This window comes from Leuciscus leuciscus, assembly GCF_965113295.1.
Source record: "Leuciscus leuciscus genome assembly, chromosome: 5".
NCBI classification, from domain to species: domain Eukaryota; kingdom Metazoa; phylum Chordata; class Actinopteri; order Cypriniformes; family Leuciscidae; genus Leuciscus; species Leuciscus leuciscus.
Window position 1 is genome coordinate 36,207,975 of NC_138729.1, and position 25,536 is coordinate 36,233,510.

Below are 25,536 nucleotides of genomic sequence, written 5' to 3' on the forward strand. Positions count from 1 at the left end.
AGTATGCAAAAGGTACCTGGATGACATACTACTTCCGGCGAGATTCTGAAGTGTGTAATCCTCTCCCGTGGCCTCATGGGATAGTAAAATGTCCATCTATCATCGGGCTGCGTTTCCCAAAAGCATCGTGAGCAAAATAGATTGTAGAGTGTTTTTTTGTTTTTTTTTACTATTTACTTAAGTTTATGATGCTTTTGGGAAGTGCAGTCCATTGTTTAATTTTAAATTAAAGACATTCAAGTTTTTTAAAAATATTATTAATGTTTTCATTCTTTATAAATTAGGCTTTTTGCTTTCAGCTGAGAAGCTTTTGCCTCTATTCTCACTTGCAGTCTCTGCAGTTTATCACTACATCATTTAAAAAAATGCATATATGCTTTGCGATGTCAAAATTAAATTTAGCCTACTTAAAAATAAAATCGAATAATTTGTATCACTTTATGAGCACATTTCACTGATAATCACGCTGCTCATCTCCAATTCATTTTCCAATGTTTCATTTTTCTGCTTGTCTAACAGCAACAGTATCCAAGGTGGCAACAGTAACCAAGCTTAGTGAAGGGTCAGTTACGAAAATATATATATATATATATATATATATATATATATATATATATATATATATATTTTTTTTTTTTAAGCAAACGGGGTGAGAGAATAAAGAAAAAGAGACAGTCAGAAAAAAAAAGGAAAAAAAACCTAGTATAAAAATTCTCTGCATTTTCCCCAGATCTATTCTTCAGAACAGCACAAAATCAGAGCTTTCACCACCATGCATTTGTGTTTCCAGGCACACCTTCCAATTTGCCTGTGGAGGTGTTTATATTGACAACTGACATGGTTCATGTTCATTTCACAGGCTGGATCATTGCTCTAACTGACCATGAAGCTACCGTGACATTTTCAGTAATATAATATCTGCCCTCTGTTTTTTTTTTTTCTTAGTCATTTTAGAGTTTTTGAAGGCAGAATGTGCTTGCAGTGACAATATGATGTGAGGTCTCAAATTATCTCTTCAATCGTTTGAGCAAAGTGGGCCATCTTGGTGATTAAGATAATGTTTTTTTATTTTTTTTAAATTTTTTTTTATACTTATTCCTGTTTCTATAGTAGAGACCAATATAAGTGGCCATATTCAATATATACAGTATAATGACTCATTGTTCCACTGCATCACATATCCATTAATGTAAACTTTTAAAATGTCTTCAGTGATTGCAGGATCAATAAATCAGGCTCTCATTTAAGTCAGCACAATGCAATATGTCAATTACATAACTTTGGTAAGAAAGCATTACCCAAAAAAATCTATGTAAATGTTCCTCTAATCATAATCACACCTCATGAATAGAATGTGACAAGAATGAAAGATGATGGATCATTTGAAATGAAAAACACTTGCTTTGAGTGTTCAACCAGCTAAAACACATCTGCACACACTCGAGGTAATCCTCAAGATTTACACTGGGGGGATAATTTAAGAGGATTTATCAAACGATTACATCTCCGCAAAAGATGGCGACATTCCTGCTTGAATCTTGTGTTTCTGTGCTCTTATTCCTGTAGGTTATTACTGGAGTAAAAGCTGGAGGTCTCCGACATGGTCTTGGAAATACTGCGAGAGGACGAGCCATTGGAGGGGCTGTGAGTTGCCGGCCTCCCAGCAGCCACTCTGATGCTCCCAAAGGTAACCTTGTGGCCATCTTCACACGGCTGCGTCACGCAGGACACGGTGCTCTCCATTCGACTGGCCCTGTACAAACTGGTCTGGGTTTGAAGGTACCGGGTGGACTTCAGCTCTAGACCCTCGTAGGATCCCTCAGGAACGCATGGACAGCAGCGGAATGCTTGCTTAAATCCGGCACGGAACCTGAGGATGCGTGCAAAAATGTAGGAGAAGAATAGACAGATGTGATAAAGATGAGTTTAAAGGTGAAAACCGACTTTAGGATATTATTACTTAGTCTTTCAAAGGCTTTTGTAATGGATTTTCAGCATCTGAGTGAGGCGGTAAAACCGGGATACATTAGAGAATAATACATCACAGCATTGGGCTGTATTCTACGGTACAAAAATGGATCATTTCGAACAATAATGATATTATAGCAAATATTACAGCGACTCTGGAAAGAGCTAGATGTGACTGTGTGTGTGCGTCAATTACTGTGTTTTCACTCCAGGTGAAATTACCTGTCATTGAGGCAGCAGTAGATAATGGGATTGTACATAGTGGAGCTCATTGCCAGCCACATTATTGTCAGATAGACCTGCTGAATGAAGGGATGCTCAAACAGGTGTGGGTAGAACTGGTAAATCAGGAAATAGACATGATAGGGGAGCCAGCAAACAGCGAACGTACATACCACCACAATCATCATCTTCACCACCTGAGGGTTAGGCAAGAAGAGAACATTTCAATATTGGTTATACTATATGCCTATAAATACAGTGTCTGTCCTTCAAGCTGATTTCCTGGGTTTTGCATGCTGCCCACATTGTACGAAAACTGGCAGAATGCTGTCAGACATCATTTTCTCGACATTAGCTTTCAGGTGGTCCAATGGCCCAAAGCCACCACCAGCAAACAGCATGCAAACATGTCATTAAAAATGAAATGTAATAAATAGAGAGCTAAAAATATGCATTGTGCAGAAGCCATGTCTCAAAGAGCCAAATTTCAAAAACAGCTTAAATTAACAAATTATATTTTAATGGTCATTTTTCTCTGTTTTCCCAAGATCCCAACATGTTTTCCCAAGCTTACTGTAATGTGAAGTGACAATAAGGCATATGCAGGTTGATTTCCCCCAAAAAGTGTAATCATTTGTGGCAACCTGACAGAAACATTGGGTCAAATAACGGCATGAGGTTAGGTGCTACTACTTGTTGAGGATGATGAGGAAAGTATTTGGGAAACCTAAGAATTTTTGCAATTCTAATTGGTGCTACTAGTGGTGCTAAAACCACACGCTACAGCTTTAAAGGTTCACTCAGTAATGTTTTTTTTTTCATTAAAAACAATTGCACATTAAGAAATAAATACTTCTTTTGAAAACTATGTTTAAAATGAGGTAAACTCGCATAAAAAGAATACAGTCATATCAGTAGCCTAAAAGCTAAAAGTTTTATTTCACATGCAGTGAGTTGCATCATGATGGTTAGCATCTCATTAAATGAAAAACTGTTTCATTTAAATAACGCTTTTTAAAGCTGGAGTAAAATCTGACAACAATGGTATTTAAAACACAAATTTAGCTTCTTTAACTCTAATTACACATACAGGCTGGTTTGGCTAATGTCCATGCAAATTCACGAGTGAACTAACAGGCAACTGGCTTTTTTAACTGTAAGGCAGGACTACAGTGTTACGTTTTTTCCCATTAATTTTTATACAAGTTGATGTTTCATCACCTTAAACTGTCTCCGGAAACATGCATTTCTACTATGGCATCAGTAACCTCTTTTGTGTGATGCTGCATCCATGCTGTTTCGGCATGCTTCCAAAATGTCACCCATACTGGCCAATACAACACCAAAAACAAAGAATTACTGAGTGCACCTTCAAATAACATATTTTTCAGCAAATGCATTTAATTTTTTCTCTTTTTTTATTATTGTATTTAAACTGCAGTCAATAAGCTGCACCTGTCCGGACTAGGTCTGTGAAAGGTAGGTCAAATTCCTTAAACTACTCCTGTTCTACAACACTGGAGATTCCTGATCCATTTACAGCTTGAAGTGGGCCTGAAATCAGCATGAAACCCACCATGACACACGCTGCCAGAAGCCAGAGTATGTAGTAGCAAATCACTACAGTCACCAGCGGACTGTCACAGACTCTTTGATGTTTATGAGGCTCAACCCTAAAACAGGGACATTCAGGCGCTCCGAGGTAGTCACATTGTGTCATCATGCTGTATGTACCAGCAATATGTGCTGAGAAAATAGATTAAGATATTTTGTGAAAGGAAGAAGAGGAAAATGTTAAGGCAAAACAATAGCGATAGAATGTAAAGTAGATCGTGGAGAGAAAACGGTTTATCTTCACTTCACATGCTTCAAGTGTGGTGAATGGGGCAGACATACATACACACACAGAATACAGATGAAAGAAGCAGACGGACCTTCTCCCCACCGATGAGTTTCATAGTGATTATTTCATGTGGCCATGTCTGACCCTCCTCTCCTTGCGTGTGAACTCTGTCTGCTCTGTTAACTCTGAGTTCAGTGTCTGACCTGGACTGTGTGTGTAAGCAAGTGTCATCGTGGGCTTAAAGGATGATGGAAAATGGAGGAACAAGAGGGTGATGTGATGAAGACCTTGCGTTTGGCAGTCAGCTGCTCTTGGTAACGGTCAGACGAATCTCCTGGGATCTCACTGGCCCACAGAGTCAAACCCACCACCAGGTAAGCACAGCCCATCACCAGGAGAGGGAGGAAGTAAATCAGCACTGCTACACACACAAAGTACCTTCAAAAAGATAGATAGATAGATAGATAGATAGATAGATAGATAGATAGATAGATAGATAGATAGATAGATAGATAGATAGATAGATAGATAGATAGATAGATAGATAGATAGATAGATAGAATTTATATATTAATATAACTCAAATAAATTCCAATTTCAGCATTCTTATTCACTAACTGCCTGAAATCCTGTTTAACTAACCACTATGGTTTTGTGCTGCCCCCTGTGTATATATATATATATATTGTATATATACAATTTTTTATATATATATATATATATATAAAATTTGTGTGCTTATATTGGACTCAATAGATCTACTTTTACATAATTTATAAATTTTTTGTACCATTTTATTATGCAAATTGATAATTTATTTATGTAGTTTTATTTTTATCTCCCATTTTTGATATTCTTTCATATTTCTTTGCATATTAAAAGTGCAAAACCAAGACGAAGAGTAAAATGAGGGAACAAATTAGTAAATTATGGCCGCAAATAAATCAAGTAAATCAAATAAATAAGTATTTTATTTATTTATTAAGTTACGTGTGGGGATCTGTAAAATTATTTATTTCAATTAGAAAAAAATTGGCTGACAAATGCATGTAAATGTAATCATACCTTTAGTAAACTGGATGCTAAATCCAAACAGAATTTGCAAATAAATGACTCTATCAGCAGGTGCAATTCATTCTCAGTGAATTCCTCCTGCAGATAGTAGCCTAATATATAATTGTATTTTTTATTTTTTTGCCATTCTCAAAACATTTTTGCTTTGCCAAATCTCTGTCACACTTGAGTCATTTTGCCTGTCTGTAAAATCAAGGCACAGTTCATTCCTTACCCCTAATACACTTGTTCAGGCAAAGAGCCAAGATCATGAATCAAATGCAGAATGTCAGACATGTAAAGTCAAAGATGAATATATTACTCCATATTAATCTCTCAACAGCAATTACAAAGTGAAATAGACTGCCTTTTTCCTTCGGTTTACAGTCTTACTGTATTAAAATGCACAATGCGTGTTAAACATGCTGACTTGCAAAAACATGGCCAAATGTCTATACAGTGTTTCCTTTTTTAATGGAACTGCTTAAAAATGTTTCCACATCCACAGATGAAAAATCACTTTTCTGAATGAATTGGAATGAATGAAAGTATGTATGTGAACAGAATGAGTGTTAGAATAAGGCGGGTTGTCGTGTCACTATTTTGGCTCATGAATATTAATTACATGTTATGTGATATTCAGGAATAGTTTATCCAAATATTAAAAATGTCATCATTTTCTCACCCTCATATCATTCCAAACATGTTTGACTTTTTATCTTCTGCAGAATGCAAGCAGAAGAACGCTGGAGTCCAACAACACTGTACCTCATCGACTTTCATTGTATGTGTATGTGTATATATATATATATATACATATATATATAACACTGAGACATTAGTCGAAATATATATTATGTTCACAGCCCTTTTTAGGACAACTAAACAGCCAATTACTCAATGTCAGAAAGAAGAAATTAGAAATAAATTGAGGCTGGAACTGACAAATTCCCATAAATGTACAATTTCAAACACAGTTTGAGATATGTTGCTAAAATCCTTTCTAAAATGTTCCTGATGTTCTCTAAGACAGTAAACACCTAAGAGCCAGACTGAGAGATACTCATATAAGAAATGCCACCTGCCACTCTGAAGACAACACAGAGGTCTCTGTAATATTGTTGCTTCCAGTGATTCTCTCCATGAGGGAGCTGAAAAACAAGGCCATGATTAATTATACTTCCATTGTTTCATACTCCTTAGTGACACAGGTGGAATGCTGTCATCAGGAGAATTGTACTTGGCCCCATTCACCCCCGTCCTCTAACTAACAGCTTCTCCATGGAACACAGCACAATAAGGTACAGCACAAAGGAATTCTGATGAGTAAAGCAAGGCTGTCCAGGCACCTAACACTGACCACAGATTATGTCTCGTTCATCATTTCTCTAGCAGTTGAGTGCAATCAGGAAAACAGGAGTAGCCTAAAAGAGAAGGCGAGAGACTGAAAAAGAGTAAAAGAGTGATCGAGAGAGGGTGAGAGACTGAGGGGCTGTTCACATGACACCGTTTTCAACGGAAAAAATTTACTTTTCATTTACACGACAACGGCATTTTGGTTGCCTGAAAACGCAAACTTTTGAAAACGGGTTTCTGTTGAATCGAGTAATCCCAGAGTGCAGTCTGGATGATCGGGGCGGGGCGACACATTAAAGGGATGGTTCGGAGTAAAATCAACCTAGGGTCCTTTGCACCATGACATCGAGCCAAACATGCATTGGTGCATTCCTGGAACTGGGCGTCGTTACACTACATCCTTATACATCGCTTTCTGTCAGGTCTTTTACGTTCTTTTCTTTTCTGGTTTGAGGGCCGATGACAACAGGGGAGAGGGGGAAGGTTTTATGATGTCTAGAGCATTTTGATTAAGTCCATTCGTTTTTATATCGCCATCTAATGACCTGGCAGCAGAATACAGCATTTTTAGTCGTTTACGCGGATCCGTGTGAATGGGGATTGTATTGACAATGGTGTCGTCTGTACGTGGAAAACTCGAAGGAAAAACTAATCTGTTTTAAGCATTGTTGTCGTGTAAACGTACCCTGAGATAGACAGAGAGAAGCATCTGCTAATGATCAGTTAATTAGGATAGGGTAACATTTCTCTTTCTAGTTTCAGAACCTATGTTACTTAAAACTAAGGATGGCTGAAGCGAAACAGTCGTTCCGAAGCTTTGCGAGATCCCGAAGCGCAGATGTGTCGAAACACTGATCCGAAGCGTGATTCGAAACACCCATGTCACGTGACTATGACCAAACGAAGCCTCGAATGTTTCACTAGTGTTTCATCAGGTGTGGTCCGCCGAATCAGCGTTTGATTGACACGGTCGGGAACAGACCACACAATCGCACATCTGTATAAAAGTGAAATAAACGCATTTTGACCTCGTGGGTTTTTGTGAGAGGAGTTTGATTTTGAGATAGCGGATTTTTGGTGATATAGTGACATAGTGCGATTTGATTAGTTATAGGCAATTTAGACTTACATTTAAATTTACACAACACATTGACTGATAGGCTAGAGACAGACAGAGTATACATATAGTGACACATTAATAGATACATAGATATAAATATATATAGACAGCTAGATTAATAGATAGATACATATATAGATAGATTACAGATACATATATAAATACATATATTATAGATCGATACATATATAGATACATAGATTATAGAGACATATCTAGATACATAGATCAATTCATATATAGATAGATTTGGATAGATAGATAAAATGGAGGCTCCCCAGAAGAGATGCCGTACATCAGTGGTGTGGGAGCATTTCCATTTAGAAACCCCAAATAAAGTGAGATGTGTGTATTGTGATCGGCAGCTAGCCTACTGCAACAATACATCATCCATGATGCGCCATTTGACAAGCAACAAGTGTCCCTTGTGAGAGGATTTTTTCAAAGGCTGGAGAAATTATCTGTAAAAAAAGAAGTAGGCTAAGTCCTTCCACAGCAGATAAATTAATATTTTTGAATAAAAATCTCTAAAAAAGTGAGACATTGTGGCTTGATTTCTTTTATTAATATTCATTTTTCATGACCAAAATAACATTATGCACAGTGAGGAGCCTATAGGTTACAAGCTTCACATATTAGAACATTATAATAATAAAAAAACAACACATTTTTTTAATGGCTCGTCAAGGTTGTTTCAGATCAACACCTGCAAGTGACCACTAGGTGTCACCGTTGAGACGGGTGTCGGATTGATTCGAAGCCTCGAAACAATATGGCACATTTGGTTCAACTGTTTCATTGGTTCACGAGGCCTCGATTTTGCCATCACTACTTAAAACAGGTAATAGTGCCTTTTTACTAACCGTTTTATATTTATAATTAGATGGTGGGTTATTATTGTCACGGTTACCAGTTAGTCACCACCTCACTACAATTCCCATCATCCTCTCTGGCCCTCACTTCCTGTTCATTGTTCAGTTTCTAGCCACTCCTCCATTAGTTCAATTGGTTCAGCTGTATCTTGTTAGTTATATGGTTACTGTCATTGAGTTAATTTGTCCCAGCTGTTTCTCGTTTCCCTCTGTGTATTTAAGCCCTCTGTTTCTCCCTGTTCCTGGTCTTATACATATTGTTATCAGAGACTAGTGGTGGTTTGTTTTCTGTTCTTAGTGTTGACTAAAAGAATCCTATATCTCCTTTGTCGTGCACTATATCGCAACCACCTCACCCGTGACAATTATGCTGATTTGGACCCCTTTGGCTTTCATTGTATGAACAAAAAAGGTTAAAACATTAATCAAAATATCTCTCAAACTCTCAAATGAACTCTTAACTATACAGATTTAATCTATTCAATCAGTTAATTAATATTTAAAGCTATATCCAAGCAAATGTAACATTTGCTTTGTAATACATATATCTCTAGAATGACTACAAGGTCATACAAAATCAAGCACATCTGCACAGAACATCAATTTAGTACATAGTTGAATTGTACAAAGTTTTGGCTCATAATTATCAATTACGTAATGCGGCTGCTGGATGGTTTAAGATTACCTAACGACAAAAAAATTGAGCAAATGATTATTAATGAGCTATGGTTGTGCCAAATAATGACAGCACAACCGACCCATCTTGCCCCATCCTCCTCATAACACTCATTCTGATGCCACGTATTCAGACTAGCAAGGTCAAATTCCAGAGAGAAAGTGATTTTTCATCTGTGGCTGTGGAAATTTCATCAACAAAATTGAGCAGTTCCTGTATGAAATATTATAGTAGTTAAGTGGTGAATTGTGGTCTTAAGTTATTGAGTAAATTAGAATGCCATATGTCAGAACAACTGGACAATTCACAGTCAGAGGTAATGAAGAGATGCAGCAATATGCCAGCCAGACTGATTCCTTTCAGCGTCAAAGTCAAGAATTGTTTTACTTGCGCTATGACAAAGTGTCTGACAGAACTGTGTTGGAGAAAAAGGCTGCCAGTTAGAAGCGATGTCTCACGCAGCATCACACTTCCAAATTGGTTTCCACTTTCAGAGTGTCTGTTTATTACCATGAGTGAACAGTGTGAGGGACTTTCATGCAGCAGTAGCTCACTAATGATATGTAAAATACAAGTTCCACCACCAAATTTAGGGAAATGGATCATAAAGAACATCACAATGTGTCTGTGGTTATGGACTATGATAAAATAACATTTGCTTTTTGAACAGATAGAACTAATGCCTAGGGTAGAATGCTTTAAATACAATCTATGTGGTTTTGCCATCCAAGAAACAGCCTCAGCTAATAGTGGAGGACATTTGCAGTGGAGGGAGAAATTAGCAGTTATTTCATTTAAAACAAGCCCAGGATTTGGTCAAAGTTTGCAATGTGACTATACCAGATGGAAACCTAATTATAAAACAAATAAAGGCTGTGTTTTCTCATTCTCACCTCTGCATGTCTTCTAACGTCTCCACTAAAACTCCACTGCATCTCAGCTTGAGGGGAACATTTGCAAAAACAATCTTTGAAAATGTTCTTTCAAGATTTGGACACGTCGGTCAAATATCGGAAAAACAGGAAGGGAGAGAGACTGGAACATCTGATATGGTTTACATGTGTCCGAAGGAGTGATTATACCTTATTTAGTGTTGCTTTACATCATATTGCTACCACCAAATGCTTGACCAATTATGGAATTTCCCAAATTACTTTGTGACAAAAATAATGTGGCCAATGGTGTAGATGGGGTGGTGAATTTTTTAGTCTAAAGAAATATGCATTCTTTGAAATAACTTTATTTTTGTTATATGGAAATTGTTGAATTGAGCTATTTTAATAGTTTAATTGTTTGTTGGTTCTCTTTAAATGCTTTAATTTTTATGATATTTTTATTTCAAAAAATTAATAAAAATAATGTTAAACAATAAATTAGCATAATAAAATTGGTTAATAAGAGTATTTTGAGAGTAATAAAATGTTATTTTTAAAACATTTATTATGGTGTAATTTGTGTTCTAGACATTACATTATTAATGTTTGTAGGGAGAAAACAAATGCTAAAGAAAGTGTAAAGAAAAATTTTAAAACTTTAAAAATGTTACAAAAAGTCGATTTAAAATAAATGCTGTTTTTTTTTTACTTTCTATTCATCAAAGAATCCTGAAAAGAATTATCCTGGTTTCCATAAAAATACTAAGCAGCACAACTGATATTAATAATAGTAATAAATGTCTCTTGAGCAGCATATATGCATATTATAATGATTTCTGAAGGATCATGTAAAACTGAAGACTGAAGTAATGGCTGCATCAACAAAAGATACTTTAAAAACTTTATTTTATCATTTCATACATGTGTAATTAATTGCCCTTTTTTTTTTTTTTTTTTTTTTTTGCATAATTGCACCTTCTGTGGATCTCTCCTTTCGAATGACAACTGAATGTGACTTTTTTCAGCTATATGAGTTCTCATTAATATTTCATATTAGTTGATATTTGTACATTAAAACATGGCTAACTGCACTGTGAGTTCTACTGTAAAATGTGAGTTTCATGGCAATTTGCTGAAATCAGTGCTGCACAGAGAGCACCCTGTCAGAATCCAGACCGAGGAGAGCTCAATTTCCCCCTTTTCTCGCAAGAGCTGAGAAGGAGAAAGAAAGAGACGGAGGGAGAGAGAGATGAAGCCTGTGGGTCGCCCAAAAAGTTCCAGGCTAAGCAAACTGTAACAGACTGGCCACATGCTGTTAGTGAGCTGTCAATTGAGGTGAGTATGGTGGAGAATGTGTTATCTGTGACCCGCTATCAAACAGAGCCAGAGAACACGATGAAAGGCTGCTGAGATAACATCATACATCTCTGCATTTTTTGTAGTCACACTGAATTTTTATTTATTTTATTTGATTTATTATAACGTGATATTTACCTTAGCTGGGCTATGTAAGTAAGTCTGTGTGTGTAAAACTGCCTCTGTGTAAGTGCGCTTTTGCAGTATTAAGTCTGGCTGTTTATCTATTCTAGAAGATGAATAGGGTTATGGGGGATAATGATAGGCAGTGTAATGCTGGCCCGCACCTCAACTCTCCTGTTAGAGTATGCGATTCAATCTCTTTAAAACCCTGGTTGTTTCTCCTAAACAGCAGTGAGATCAAATTGAAGACTTTTGCTTAAAAGTATGGTTATTCTGTCTGGAATTCTACCATAATTTTCTCACTCTCATGTGGTTCTAAACTTTCTTCTATGGAACACTAAAGAACATATTCTGAAAATGGTTTCAGAATTTTCAGTATATAAAATAGTGATTTAAAATGCAGTTTAATGCGATGCTCCAGGTTTGCTGTGCACAATTTGGCCAAATAAAATCTGATGGACATGACTATTAACAATGAAAAAAAAATATTATTATTAAAATTATTACTAAATAGAAATATTACTATTGTAATATTTCACTGTAAAATAAAAAAATGAGTATAAATGAATAATAATCATTTAACTATAAAATTACAATAGTGATATTTCTGGATTGTATTAATTTCTTCATTTGAAAACTTTCAAGCTTTTTATTTTTGGACAGAAAACCACAGGTAGCCTTTAAAGCTTTTCTTTTCTTGACAGCCGGTTTATAAGCGCTTCTCATTACAAGTTTGAGAAGATGGTTCATGCATGTTGTGTTTCCAGACGCACGTTATAAGCGACCCAAAGTTGGAAGCGACTCAAACTTAGAGATTAGTTTGTGTGGAGCAGCATTTAATGCAAATCGAGATGCTCATCTAAATGAACACAGTGCCACGCTTCACTCTGAAACACGCAACACATATTAATTCAATCGCACCAAGCCATATCACGATTCCGATTTTTTTTAATCAATCGTGCAGACGTACAACGGGATCTGATGTTGTTTGGAGCCCAACTTTCTTCAAAATATATGTATTATATATTGAAAAGTCATACAAGTTTGGACAGACATGGGGGTGAGTAAAAGATGACAGAATTCTTGAGGTAGACAATCCTTTTAAAGTCTGCTTGAAACTGAAGTTTTCTTCCCTATTGTGACGTACTGTATATCCAAGTGAAACGTCTTCTCGAACAAGAAAAAAATTAGGACGGGACGTGATTTTGTCCATCGGGAATTAATTGGACCATTGGAACGTTGTGGTCTCATGTATGTGGTTGTCCCATTTCATGGTGACTTTAAATGAAACATAACCATTAAGTCTTTCTCTAAGCAAAAAAATATTTCCTCTGGGTGGTCTGCATGTATGTGAGAGCAAAAGTATACTGTATGTAAACGTGTGTGAATGTTATTTGAGTAGCATACAGATAATTTGTCAGCACTTAAACATAAGCATGTGAGCTCATGTCAGGTATGTCGCATGTGAGCTTTCATAACACAGCGGACTATTTATACTCTGGCATGTGTCTGCAGTCTATTATAACTCCCAGCACGGCAAAGCCATGAATAAGAGCGAGACAGTGCGTTGTCCAACACTTCAAAACAAATTCAAGGACTGTAAAACAGACCTGATGTCATTTCTAATCAGACATATCTATTATGTTAACGTGAGACGGGTCTCATCTCAGTTTGGCGCACTTAACCCATCATCTGTACTAGTCATTATGGCTTCATTATGAAAATAATAAGTGCTACATCCATTCAGACATGCTATCCGTTGCTGACTGGATGGCAATGGCACTCAAAAAGTAGTTTTACAAAAGAGCATTTGAATATGAGGGGATTTATTTTCATTGAATGAATTTGATATTTACAATCAATACACAAACTGTGTATAGACTTTATTTAGGTGTGTGAAATGTGTGTGAAGGTCTGAAGAAAGTAGGCCTATCTAATTTAAGACAAACAAGAAGACTGCAGTATTATGAGTGTATTATGAGTCTAATCTTTAAGCTGGTGTTGATGAATGGCACACAGCGTACAGTGCTGAAGACAGTTTGTTCTCCTGCTGAGTGCATCCAATCTCATGTGGCTCTGAAGATGTTTGTGTTCTGTTTTTACTTCTTGCATGGTTGTGAGATCAGTGATGCTGCTAGAAGTTACTGGTATACATTGCACAATATTTTTTTCTTTTTTTTTCTGGCCTGGTTTTTAGTTTAGAAATACCTCAATGTCTAACTCTGAAACATTTTCTAAAGAATGTGCACCAATTAGACCTTACTATTAATAATTTTTTCCAGCTTAACTGGACGAATGAAGGGTAGGTATATCAAATTATAAATTACATTTTCTATAAATTATTGAAAAACCTCTGATGTCAGTCTGAGGAGGCAGGCTTTCCCAACTGAGTCTTATTTACTCCCAGAAAAGTTTTTTCCTCCCAAATCTACTATAACACCTCAATGGAGTGTTATAATTTTTTTTATGCATAAATCTAACAATATTTTGTGATGTTTATCCTCACAAAAAAACTAGAAGAGTTAAGAAAAATAAATCTACTACAACATGTATTCCTGTAAACAAGTGCAAGTTTACATCTGGTTTTAAGATGGGTTATCGGCGCCAATCACAAGTGGTCAGTCGAGACGCATTAATATTTCCACCTAGTATTAACATGCATTTCAAATGCGTCTCATGTGACCACTTGTGTTTGGATTTTGTCGAGACACTCTCCTCTTATTTAAAATACATCACTTTTGCATGAATGGAATGGAATGAAAAGGATAATGTGGGTGGCTGCAGTTTCAGGACGGTTGAGCCTATAAGCCGACTTTTCACCATCCCTGACAAACAACAGACAGGATGTTATTCATTTCCAATGGAGAATAGTATGGGAGCTGTATGGAGTTCTGACCTTATGCGAGATGCTCAGTTTTCGTATCCAATGTGAGCTTATAGGGTACCTTGAAATATTTGAACTGATAGACTAGATTTGAGCGGATAGACTGTACGCAACTGCACAACCGGATGTGATTCTTTTTCTGTAAATTTGACGCATGAATCCTTTTGACCTAAATAATTATTTTAGAATTATTACATAACTAGTTTAATTATCCATATTAAACATAATGCGTTTTTCTTTCAGATGTATTGTGGGGTGTTTTGCGTGTTTGTGTATACATTCATTATACATTAATTTGACCATGGTGAATGAGCAAAAGCAGTAACGTCTACTTTTCGTCCAAGTTCATACCTCCGTGTAAACGCGGTCTTATTATCTTTACACGATATTGCTTCTCAAGTAAATGTATCTTGTTATAGCCTGTTACCTCTCAGTGGCCTAGTAGTGAGAGACTTGCAATGCTTTTTATTGCCTTTTTGCCTATCACATATTTGACTAATCATCATAAATTAGGTAGGCCTGTCATTTAAAAGCTTAAACACTCAAAATTCATCCTGGGAGACCATTTTGAAATTGGATATTGTATTACCATGGACATAGTCATCTCAATCCTTTAGGCAGGCTCAAATTTTGTGATATCAACTTCAGATCTCTCAGTGGTCCAAATATCCAAATGTACTGAACTAAACATGTTTTATTTCACACATTATTTTTTTTTTAGTTCAGTACATTTGCTTTACAGTAAGAAAACTTCTACAACTTGTTTACAATTTCAGTTTTTAAGTGTTTTTACTAATATAATAAGTCCAGTGTCTTATTTAAAAAAAGAGACCAGTCTTAGGTCTGTATTCCAAAGCATTCATGAATTACAACTTTAAGTTCAGATCCAGGAAGGTCAAAAAAGGGACAGCTAACAGTTTAAGAATATTTTTAGTGTAAAATGAGACAACAATAGAGATTTAGGTCTGGTTTCACTTAGATTTAGCCAGTATTAGGCTACATTTGTAGCTTTCATAAACGTGAAAAAAAACAAAAAACATTACTAGTGTGAATCTTGTGACAAAACAATGGCAGTGACATATTTTAAGATATGTCAGTGTAAGTTGCTTTCAGTTAAAACATCTCAAACATGTATATTAGTCTGGGACTATGCTTAAGCCTTGTCTGTGAAACCGGGGGTAAGAATCATAAATGTTCCTTGCAGTTTGTGAATTGGGAATTATAGAAAAATATGTTGTACGGTACAAAAATGGATGTGTTAGCTTCCTTGTTAGAAACACCAGCAAAAAGGTCTCATCTCAACTGGTGTGAAAGACACGGTAATGGAAGAAGCGAGATGATAGGAAATGTGAGAGTTTTCGTGAGAGAGAGAGAGAGATGAGAGAGAGAGATGTTGGGGTGCTTAAGGGAACTTCTCTGGTGCCTTAGAAAGCTGACTCCTTCACTAACTAACACAGAAGGACTAGCACTTCTCACTCACCGCAGTAAAGGCAGAGAGTAGGAGGAATATAACAAGTACACCAGAAAGTTATAAATGTAGTACAAAACAGAATATGAGTGAGAGGCAGAAACGAGGGATTGAAATGTACAGAGATGATCTAACAAAGAGACAGAAGAGAGAATGAGAAAGAGGAACGAGGCTTTTAAAGCAGTGGTGATAAATGATAGTAACACCACTTTTGTATGGTGTCTTTCTCTGCAAATATATCTAAAAGAAGAAGAATCTCTAATTGTTGAGCAGAAGTTTTTATTTAGTTTTAGTGTGTTACAATGAGTAATAATCCAGTGCTGGAAATTGTTATTGTTTTGCTAAGTGCTCATTGTAGTTGTTTATAACTAAGTGGCGGCGTCAATGTTCTCTCCGGCACACAGTTCTCAGACACACGCTCTAATCTATCACGTTTCGATTGCAATAATCTATCAAAAGAGCTGTTAAAATTACATTTACATATTTCTAATCTCAATTAACTTTTCAGTTTTAACTTGGAAATGAGCAAATACTCCACAGTATACCTGATATCTAAATCAGTACATCACATGCACTATTTATCAAAACAGTTCTCTGTTTAGCGGAGTTATTTGTGTATAATCGTATTTCGTGAGCTAAGCGGATTTGTGACATCATAACAGGCACATCTGTGCATCCCCCCCCCTCCCCCTCCCCTCCCCCTCCCCCTCCCCACCACAACTGTCCTGACCACATTTTAAAACAAAGTGCATGACGCCCATGAAAACTCTTTGCCGAATGATCTCGGCTTCTAATGGACCCGCTGGACTTGAACCCTACCGGACGACAGCTTTGTGCACCATTTTCACAGCACATTACATTAGACCTCAGCACTTCAGATTAATGTCAATCTGAATACAAGCCAACTTTCTGAGAGTATACCCCACCGTTCGGAGGAGTAATAGTCATTAGCGTATGCTCTTGTAAAGTCATTGTATTTACCCTTGGGCAAGATTTCCAATTATGTTTGCTTTAATAGCCTTGCACTTTTTCCTTTACTCTCTCTTAGGACCATGACTTTCCTGTGTTTAAAGTTTTCTTTAATGAAGCTCCTCTCTGTTGTTATATAAGTAAACACTTAGGGGGAAAGCAGCACTGATTTTTGATTACTCCAAATTAGAGAGTCATAAAGGTAATATTTCCAGCAATATCCGGAAACGTTGGTGAAATTCGATCTGAAAAAGAAATTCTCTGAGTGTGCACCTACAGCCATAAATCTCTGAAGCACATATTAAACCTAAATATTTTCCAATATCAGCTAAAGGCAGCATGGGCGATAAGTATGTTGATTAGTTAAAAGTGAGATGCTTACATCTTTTTGAAGTCCAGGAGAGTGTATTCAGGCCAGTCAATGTAGCAGACCACCCTGCCTGGCAGCTGGTCCGTGTCAGAGTAGTAATACTGGGGGAAGGCCAGCAGAAAAGCCAGAACCCAGATGACCCCGATGACCACCTTGGTCTGAGTTGCAGACATCCTCTGCTTCAGGGGATGAATGATGGCCATATATCTGTGGAAGAACAAGACAGATGTGCTGAAAGCACCACATCTATTGTATACTGAGGTATTTATTTTTACCAATCTTTTTTTTTATATTTTTTTTTACTTTAAGCTTATTTCCAGTTGAACTTAAAATGAACTATTATTTAATTCATAAAAATTAATTGTGAATATTCAAAATTAACCAAATTATGATTTTTTTTTAATTGATTTTTTTTTACAAATTAATGCCCATACTTTAGTGGTTCAGTAAATATTGTGTGTTCTAAGTGTTCCTCACACTCTTAAAAAAAGGTTCAATTGGGATCTATAGAACCCTAGGGTTCTTGACTCAATCTTAAAGAACGCTTTTTGCTAAAAAGGTTTTATATAAGGAGAAATGTCTTAAATGATTGCATAATACTTTCATATTTAATGGGTCATTTACATTTTTTTCTATAGTGATAACATTTAATTCATAATATTTAATTAAATCTAAAACTGATTTGAAAATTCAGAATTCAAAACAAAATTCATAAAATGATCCCATGATGGGAACTCCTAAAATGCTCTATAAATGAAGCGCCTGACAGAACCGTTTAAGGTAGAATCTTTTTTTCTAAGAGTATAGAAAACCTTGGTTGTTTAAATGAAGACAACCTGTCTGCTTGTGGATTTGGCTCTCAGCACACATTCACTCTTATTTATAACCACACTTATTTTCCCACTGTGATCTTCATTCATACGTTGCAGCTCGAGCTGTGAAAGCAAGAGATGCTGCTCTGCACGCTGAACAATTTAAGCAGTCAACACATCAGTGACTTCATCACGTACACACACACGTCTCCGTCCAGCAGATCTCAGTGGTATCAAAGATAAATCCTCTTAAATCATTTGCTCCAATATGGAGCTGTATCATTATAAAATGGAATGAAGCTCAGACAGTAAATCCCCCACACACAGCATTCAAATATGGAGTACAATAGTGGATTTGTGCGGTTATTAGTTTGGGGTTTGTGCTATAATGTATCATTGTGATAAAATGAGCTCTGCAATAATACATAGGATCTGTTCCAGTTATCAGTTATATGGGCAGTGAATATTCTCTTGTGGCAGGAATTGAGAAAAACCATGCAGGACTTCATGTACCACTTTCAGACTGTGTGATGGTATTGAAGGTCAGGCTTTGTCAGACATTTCTTTGTTTTCCTTAGAATCTGTCTGGTGTGCATTTTTCTTGTGGTTTTAGCCACATACAATGCCTTGAAAAAATATAAAGACTCCCATTCTGAATTCTGAAAACAAAATGTGTGGTCTCTACTACACGCTCAGAAGAAAAGATTCTATACAGAACCTTAAAGGTTTCTTTCAGAAGCTTCATATTTTAGGGGTTCCTATCATGAGATCATTTATTGATTTTGTTTGAATTATTTTTTAATTCGATTTTATTAATTAAACAGCTTGTAAACATACGTTATCAATAGAAAAAATAACTGTTAAACAATTATTTAATACATTTATCCTTATATAGAACTTTATTGCAAATGGTTCTTTAAAACTGAGTCAAGAACCCTAATTCTATAGAATCCCATTTAACTTTTTTGTGTTCGAGAGTGATAGGGTTTAGAACGGAGAAGCGATTCTTATTCGAGTGATTATGTTGTCTAGTAAATTGTAGAAACCAATCTTCACAATTAATAAAATATAATAATTGTTAATGAAACCTATTGGTTAAACTTCAGGCATGGCAGTAATGGTGTCTTTTGTGACGTCCTTCCATGTGAGCCAATGTTAAGCAGAGCTCTTGATACGGTTGACTGGTTCACTTTTAATCCCATTATTGGGAAAATTGACTATGTCCTTCAAAGTGACAACTAGCCTCTCAGTGACTTCATTAATAAGTCTCTATCTGGTTTGTGCAGATAGTTTTGAGGAACAAACTTTTCCGACCAATAAAAAAATTATTTCCTTCTCCTTATTATAATTTTTTTAATTAGTCTCCAACTTCCTGGAATGCCCTATAGTCTTAATATTCGTAGCTGTCTTTTAGATTCACAGCCTGAATAATGATCAATTTATTTTAATAAATTATAGGTTCAGGCCAATTGTTAGGCAGCTGCGTCAGACAATTGTTTTTCTTCTGTGCAAATTCTGAGTCCCTGCATGGATTGTTATGCACACAGAATATTTTTGTTGTTGTTAAGAATACCAATGTCACATTGAAATAATGTAAAATCTGTCATCTTTTACTCACCCTTATGTTGTTCTAAAACCATATGACTTTCTTTCTTCTGTGGAACACAAATAAGTGAATATGAATGCGAATCTTTCACTTTTATTATAAGCACATGCAGGATATTGCCTGCTCTATGATAAAAGTGAAAGGAGAAAGATTAGTTCAAGTTCCAAAATGACAAAAAAAGCACCATATAAGCATTGTGAAAAAACTAAGTGTGAAGAACAGACTAAAATCTATTGTTCTTCACTGGAATTCTTCTGCTGTAGCACTAAATTAATTTTGACACCACTGACACCAATCATATTTGGTTTTGTCACATGCAAAAGCCCATGGTATCTAGCAAATAATAGTTTTAATGTGTCATTTTTGCAGTCAATGTGACTTTTGACATGCATTTTTAGAGCTTTTGGCAGGGGGGAACAATTACCAGACCATCTTTTATGAGGCTTTTATGGTGCCGTTTTGTCATTTTTGGAGTTTGACAGATCTCCAGATTGACAGATTTTTTTTTTGTTCATACAGGTTTAGAAAAATATGGGCGAGTAAATGAATATAACATGTTCATTTCCGGGTGAACTATTGATATTTGAAATCGCATAAAAATAAAACATCAAAGAAATAAACGTCAATTTAAAATTCATAATTTAGTCAAATGAGAGAACTTCCACTCCACTGATAATGGGAAAAGCTTACAGCTGAACCACCACCAGGCGCACACACTTAAGCTTACACGTGATATCCCAAAAAAATGAAGTAATGCCCTGAAGGACACCATTATCGCATACAGTGCCAGAAAAGATGAGTGAGTAAATGAGGAACTGACAATGAACTCATGGCACACTCTCCAGCAGGTGAAGAGGTCAGACACAGCACCCATACACTGAAGTACATCTGTTTGACATAAGTGGAGCTCAGGGAAACAGATCATCGGTCTGAGCAGCGGCAGGGCTAAATCAATAACGACAACATTCTAGAGCGAGCGGAGATGGACAGTGTGCTTACACAATTTGATGCTTGCAGTGCTCTTCCTTCAAATTTAGCTTTAGTCCTGTAATTTTATGAGGAATCCTATTCCTGCCACACATGACAGTTTGAGCCTCTGATCCATGTGCCGTCCCACCAGCACACAAATGCTCTTTAGCATGCCGCCACAGCTTGACTTTGAGGTGTGTGTGCTTATCAGTCTACATGTGTTTAAATGCAAGAAATGAAAAGTAAAAACAGTTGATATGTGAGATGTTATATTTGGACAAAGAGGCAATGGTTTGTTGCTACTAAAGCGTGTAACACAATTATGTCACACACTGCAGTTTAGCCCAAGTGATCTGTCTGCACAGAGGTGACAGCCCTGCTGCTGTTTGTGAATGTACACCCGTCCGCATGTGTTAACAAAGCAACAATGACTCAACCAGAGCAACAGAGCTGAAATCTGGGCATGCAAAACACATCAGACAAAGTGCGTAGGAGAATTTGTATTTTGCAATAATTATTTATAACTGGGTTTTACTGAATGATTTTAATATACACAGTAATGCAAAATAAGAAGTAAAATCCATGTAAATACATTTTAAAAATATAAATATAATTTATTAACACCTGTTCAACTGCTTGTTAACGCAAATATCTAATCTGCCAATCACATGGCAGCAACTCAATGCATTTAGGCATGTAGACATGGGGTGCGTCTCAGCAGCTCTAGCTTCCCTAGGTCGTGAATCAGTATTGTGTACACGAATTCGGGCACTGGACAGTAAGGACCCTGGCTCACTACACAATTGTTTTCCGGTGACATGACAACGTCCTCATTGTACAACATCACTACTGGTACTTATGAACAACATCAGAACTGATTTCTTTCTGACATTATCCTAAATTGTTATTTAAAGTACATTATGATAAATACATTACTTGTTTCGTATACATGCAATGTTTCAACTGTAAATAAACTATAAATGTTAGCTAGATTATGTTCATTACCTGTCTAGTGATGTATGTTTATGCTGAAATATAATAAAAAATGGTTTGTATTTTTAAAAACATCTATCGCATGTCATTACGTGTATAGAGAGTTGGCTCAGTGATTTATGATTTACGCTTCAGAACTTCCATTAAGGGAACATGGTGAGCATTGATGATCCCTGGTTTTCACTTTTTTCAAGAGAGTCAACTCTCTTGACTTTTTAGGGAGCAAACTTTTCAGTGCATAGGATTATACAATTGAGATAACCCTTAAAATGGCCAACTCCCTGATCAGTGCCCCGACAACTGAAAAGCTGATTGAGACAAGATGAACTCAATATCCCTGAGTATATATATACCATATATCCCTCACATGGTCAAGATGAACTGCATCAGAATGGGAAAGAAAGATGATTTAAGTGACTATGAACATGGCATGGTTGTTGGTGCCAGATGGGCTGGTACTTCAGAAACTGCTGATAAACTGGGATTTCACGCAAAACCATCGCTAAGGTTTACAGAGAATGTTCAGAAAAAGAGAAGATATCCTGTGAACGACAATTCTGTTGGCGAAAATGCCCTTGTTGATGCCAGAGGTCAGAGAATGGTTCGAGCTGATAGAAAGGCAACATAAACTCAAATAAGAACAGGAAATTGAGGCTACAATTCACACAGGCTCACCAAAATTGGACAGTAGAAGATTGGAAAAACGTTGCCTGCTCTGATCAGTCTCAATTTCTGCCACGACATTCAGATGGTCGGGTCAGAATTTGTCGTAAACAACAAAGCACCTTTGAAATGTGGGGGAATGGGATATTTGCATCATGGATGTGCAGCCGACAAATCTGCTGCAACTGCGTGATGCGATCATGTCAATATGGACCAAAATCTGTGAGGAATGTTTCCAGCACCTTGTTGAATCTATTAAGGCATTAAAAGAATTAAGGCAATTCTGAAGTCAAAAGGGATTCAAACCCAGTTCTAGCAAGGTGTACATAACAAAGTGACCTGTGAGTATGTACTTTTCTAAAACTTATATAACGGCTTTGTTATTGTGCCTTTCGTCTTGACTTTCTTAAAGTCGTAATGAAATAGACAGATCTTTTGTCTGTATTGTGACGTACATCCGAGTGAAACTGAATATTAAAAATAAAAAAATGTAGGGCAGGGACATCTGGGGTTCTGCCTGGTTGTTGATTGGATGGAGGCAGATCTGATTATGAACTTGTAGCCAATTGTAAGAAAGGGGCGGGGTTTAAGCAGACTAAAGGGTTAAAGAACAATCACCAGAGAGAATTCTGTCATTTTTACCGTAGATCGAGTTATAACATTTTGATTAAAAAATACGAGGTAAAAAAATTATTAAAAAAATGAAATATATGAATGAATTGTTGGATGATCACAATATGATCAATAAAATGCATTTAGATAAAAAGGGATAGGGCGAATTTTAACTCTGACTTAATATAAAATAATTTGAGGTTTGTCAGCAGCAAGCATTCTAAGAATTCTAATTAAATTTTACTACTACGTTACATCTTTAGGCATAATTAAATTTTCCAACCTCATATTGCCCATTAGTTGATAATAATCACATCACTGCATGACAGAAGAAATCACTTAAAACTGGCTGAAGATAAAACATGCTCGAATTCTACAGAATTATACTACTCCTAGAACTACTTTGAGTGCTTAATGAAAAGCTCTAGACTCTGTAAATGTCTTCTTTATAGGAATTGCTCTAAGTTATTTGTTTGTAAACCCATGATTCATTTGCTGTGTATGCTTCAAAATTTGTCTTCAGAGAATGTAATCTTGGCTTGCTTTTTTTTCCCCCCAAAAGAAATCTTTCTAAGATAAATAACCCATCAGTGCGACAAGTATTTCCTCTGGATGGACCTGAACACACACAGTGCAGTCTTCACAAGAAGCCATGCCCTCCATCTCCACTACAGGTCTCTCAGGTAATAGAATTTGAAAGAAGTTCATGTTTCTGCATGTAGATAAATGGCATGTTTTTTGAATATTATCTGTGCTGTGTCAAAAGGTTAGAAACATGATATCTTATAATTAGAACAGTGTTATGAAAGGTCAGACATTAACTGAAATCTGGAACTTCTTGTGAATAATTCCTTATGTTGCTAGACATGGCAGCTGATGAATGAAGAAACAAAGCAGACACAATCACCTCTCAACAACACAAACACTAAAGCAATTAGGGTTTCTAAATGATGACTATGGTAGGCTATGAGTGGGATGACAAATAACCATCATCTATCATATGACATCACAGACATATGACCTCTGCCATCTATGCTGTGATCATTTCTAATATAGACATGAAAAGGGCTACAATTTTACACTTGTGTTCACATTGTGAAGGCAGAGCTGAACATTGCTAAATGTTATTACATTAGCAACTACATATCCATTGTAACCATAGTTTCTGGCAAAAGTACGGTACACTCTTAGAAAAAAGGTCCAATGGGGTTTAATATAGGAACCTTATACACTCAATTTAAAAGAGCCATTTATGCCAAATGGTTTTATATGGAGAAATGTCTTAAATCATTTGCATATTACTTTTCATTAATCCATTACAGCATGTTATTCCATTTTTACTGATAAAGTACTGTGGGCTATGTTTGCGAGCTCTTTAATTCATAAAATTTAAACTTAATTAATTAAAACTAAATCTATAAAATTATGCCATGAACCCTTGACAGAACACCCCCGCCCCCTCTCTCTCTCCCTATCTCTCTCTCTCCATCTCTCTCTCTCTCTCTCTCTCTCTCTCTCTCTCGAACAAAGATGGCACAAAATCTCATCTCAATACATTTGATCAATGGCTATGGTCTTCTTTTTTCTTTTTTAATTGTCATTTCATCATCATTTAAGGATTTAGTCATTCGAAATAACTCGATTTTAGGTTAATTGATCTGATTTAGTTTCTAGATAATAGTGATCTGTGGCGTATTGTACTATGTCTATAATGTTTTTAGATTTGTGGAGTAAAAACTATTGAACTGAATATAAAATTAGACCCTCCTAGACGGAGTGGCTCACAAGAAATTACCACTGTTATATTGTACAATCAGGAGGAAAATATGATAGTTTTTGTAATGGGTATGCATGCAGTTATACGAAAAAGTAATTTAGCCTACATTTTTAACACATTTATTTAATATAGCGTCATTTATATGTTGTACATTTTGTACAACGACAGAACAGGCACAAGCACAGCCAGTCAACAAGAAACCCAATGTCATGCGCGTGTCATTGTGTGAATGGGAATGAAGGAACTTACCTGTCGAGCGCAATTGCGCTCATTGAATATATGGAAGCGAAGACGGCGGCTATAGGAAAGAAGTTGTGGAATCGGCAATAATAGAGTCCGAAATACCACTCGTTGTGCACGGAGTAAACAAAGTTTATAACGGTGTTGAATGCGGACATTGACGCTTCAGCGAACGCCAAGTTCACAAGGAAATAGTTCGTAACGGTTCTCATTCGTTTGTGCGCCAAAATGATCCATATTACCGTAATATTGCCCACCACGGAGACAATGACAATTGTGCTGTAAGCCACTGCCCAGAGCACTATCCTCCAAGCAGGTTGCACAAACTGGTTCCAGTATATCTCGGTTTCATTTTGTTCGATGTAGTTGTTTGTCCAGTTACTTTGGGAGTCATTGGAAGTGATGAGCGAATCCATTCCTGTCGGGAAAATGTTAAATGAGATTTAAATATATTGTTTATTTTCTTTTATGCTGGATGTCGTATTAATGTTAAATCGACCATGTTCCCTTTCGAGAAAAAGGTCAAATTGTTGAGTTTACTGGCGCAAATGGTGTTCCGAACAGTATTCTTCAATTGTCTTCTCTGATAAGGGAAGATGATCCCTTTGTTCCTTCAAACAAGACAGCAGAACAGATCGCAATGGATTGTTCCTTCACTTTTCCTCATCACGAAACCAATTTTAGCTCTTGGTTACACACACCTCACTAC

General features: G+C 36.4%; 1 protein-coding gene across 4 annotated transcripts; it reads right to left on the reverse strand.

Moving 5' to 3' along the window:
- Nucleotides 1–619: 619 nt before the first annotated feature.
- Nucleotides 620–25,536, reverse strand: tacr1a (tachykinin receptor 1a; the record flags this gene model as incomplete). 4 transcript variants are annotated; one of them, XM_082170770.1, is made up of 6 exons in its annotated part: nucleotides 24,837–25,536; nucleotides 17,168–17,362; nucleotides 4,321–4,471; nucleotides 2,364–2,387; nucleotides 2,191–2,267; nucleotides 620–1,870 (listed from the first exon to the last, which is right to left on the reverse strand). In XM_082170770.1, exons 1-6 carry the CDS (start codon nucleotides 25,241–25,243, stop codon nucleotides 1,555–1,557), a joined length of 1,170 nt encoding a protein of 389 aa, XP_082026896.1. In that variant the 5' UTR covers nucleotides 25,244–25,536. The 4 variants fall into 4 exon arrangements, with proteins under 4 accessions (XP_082026896.1, XP_082026895.1, XP_082026898.1 ...); XM_082170769.1 differs by having other exon boundaries at nucleotides 2,191–2,387; XM_082170771.1 differs by lacking the exon at nucleotides 620–1,870 and having other exon boundaries at nucleotides 2,187–2,387.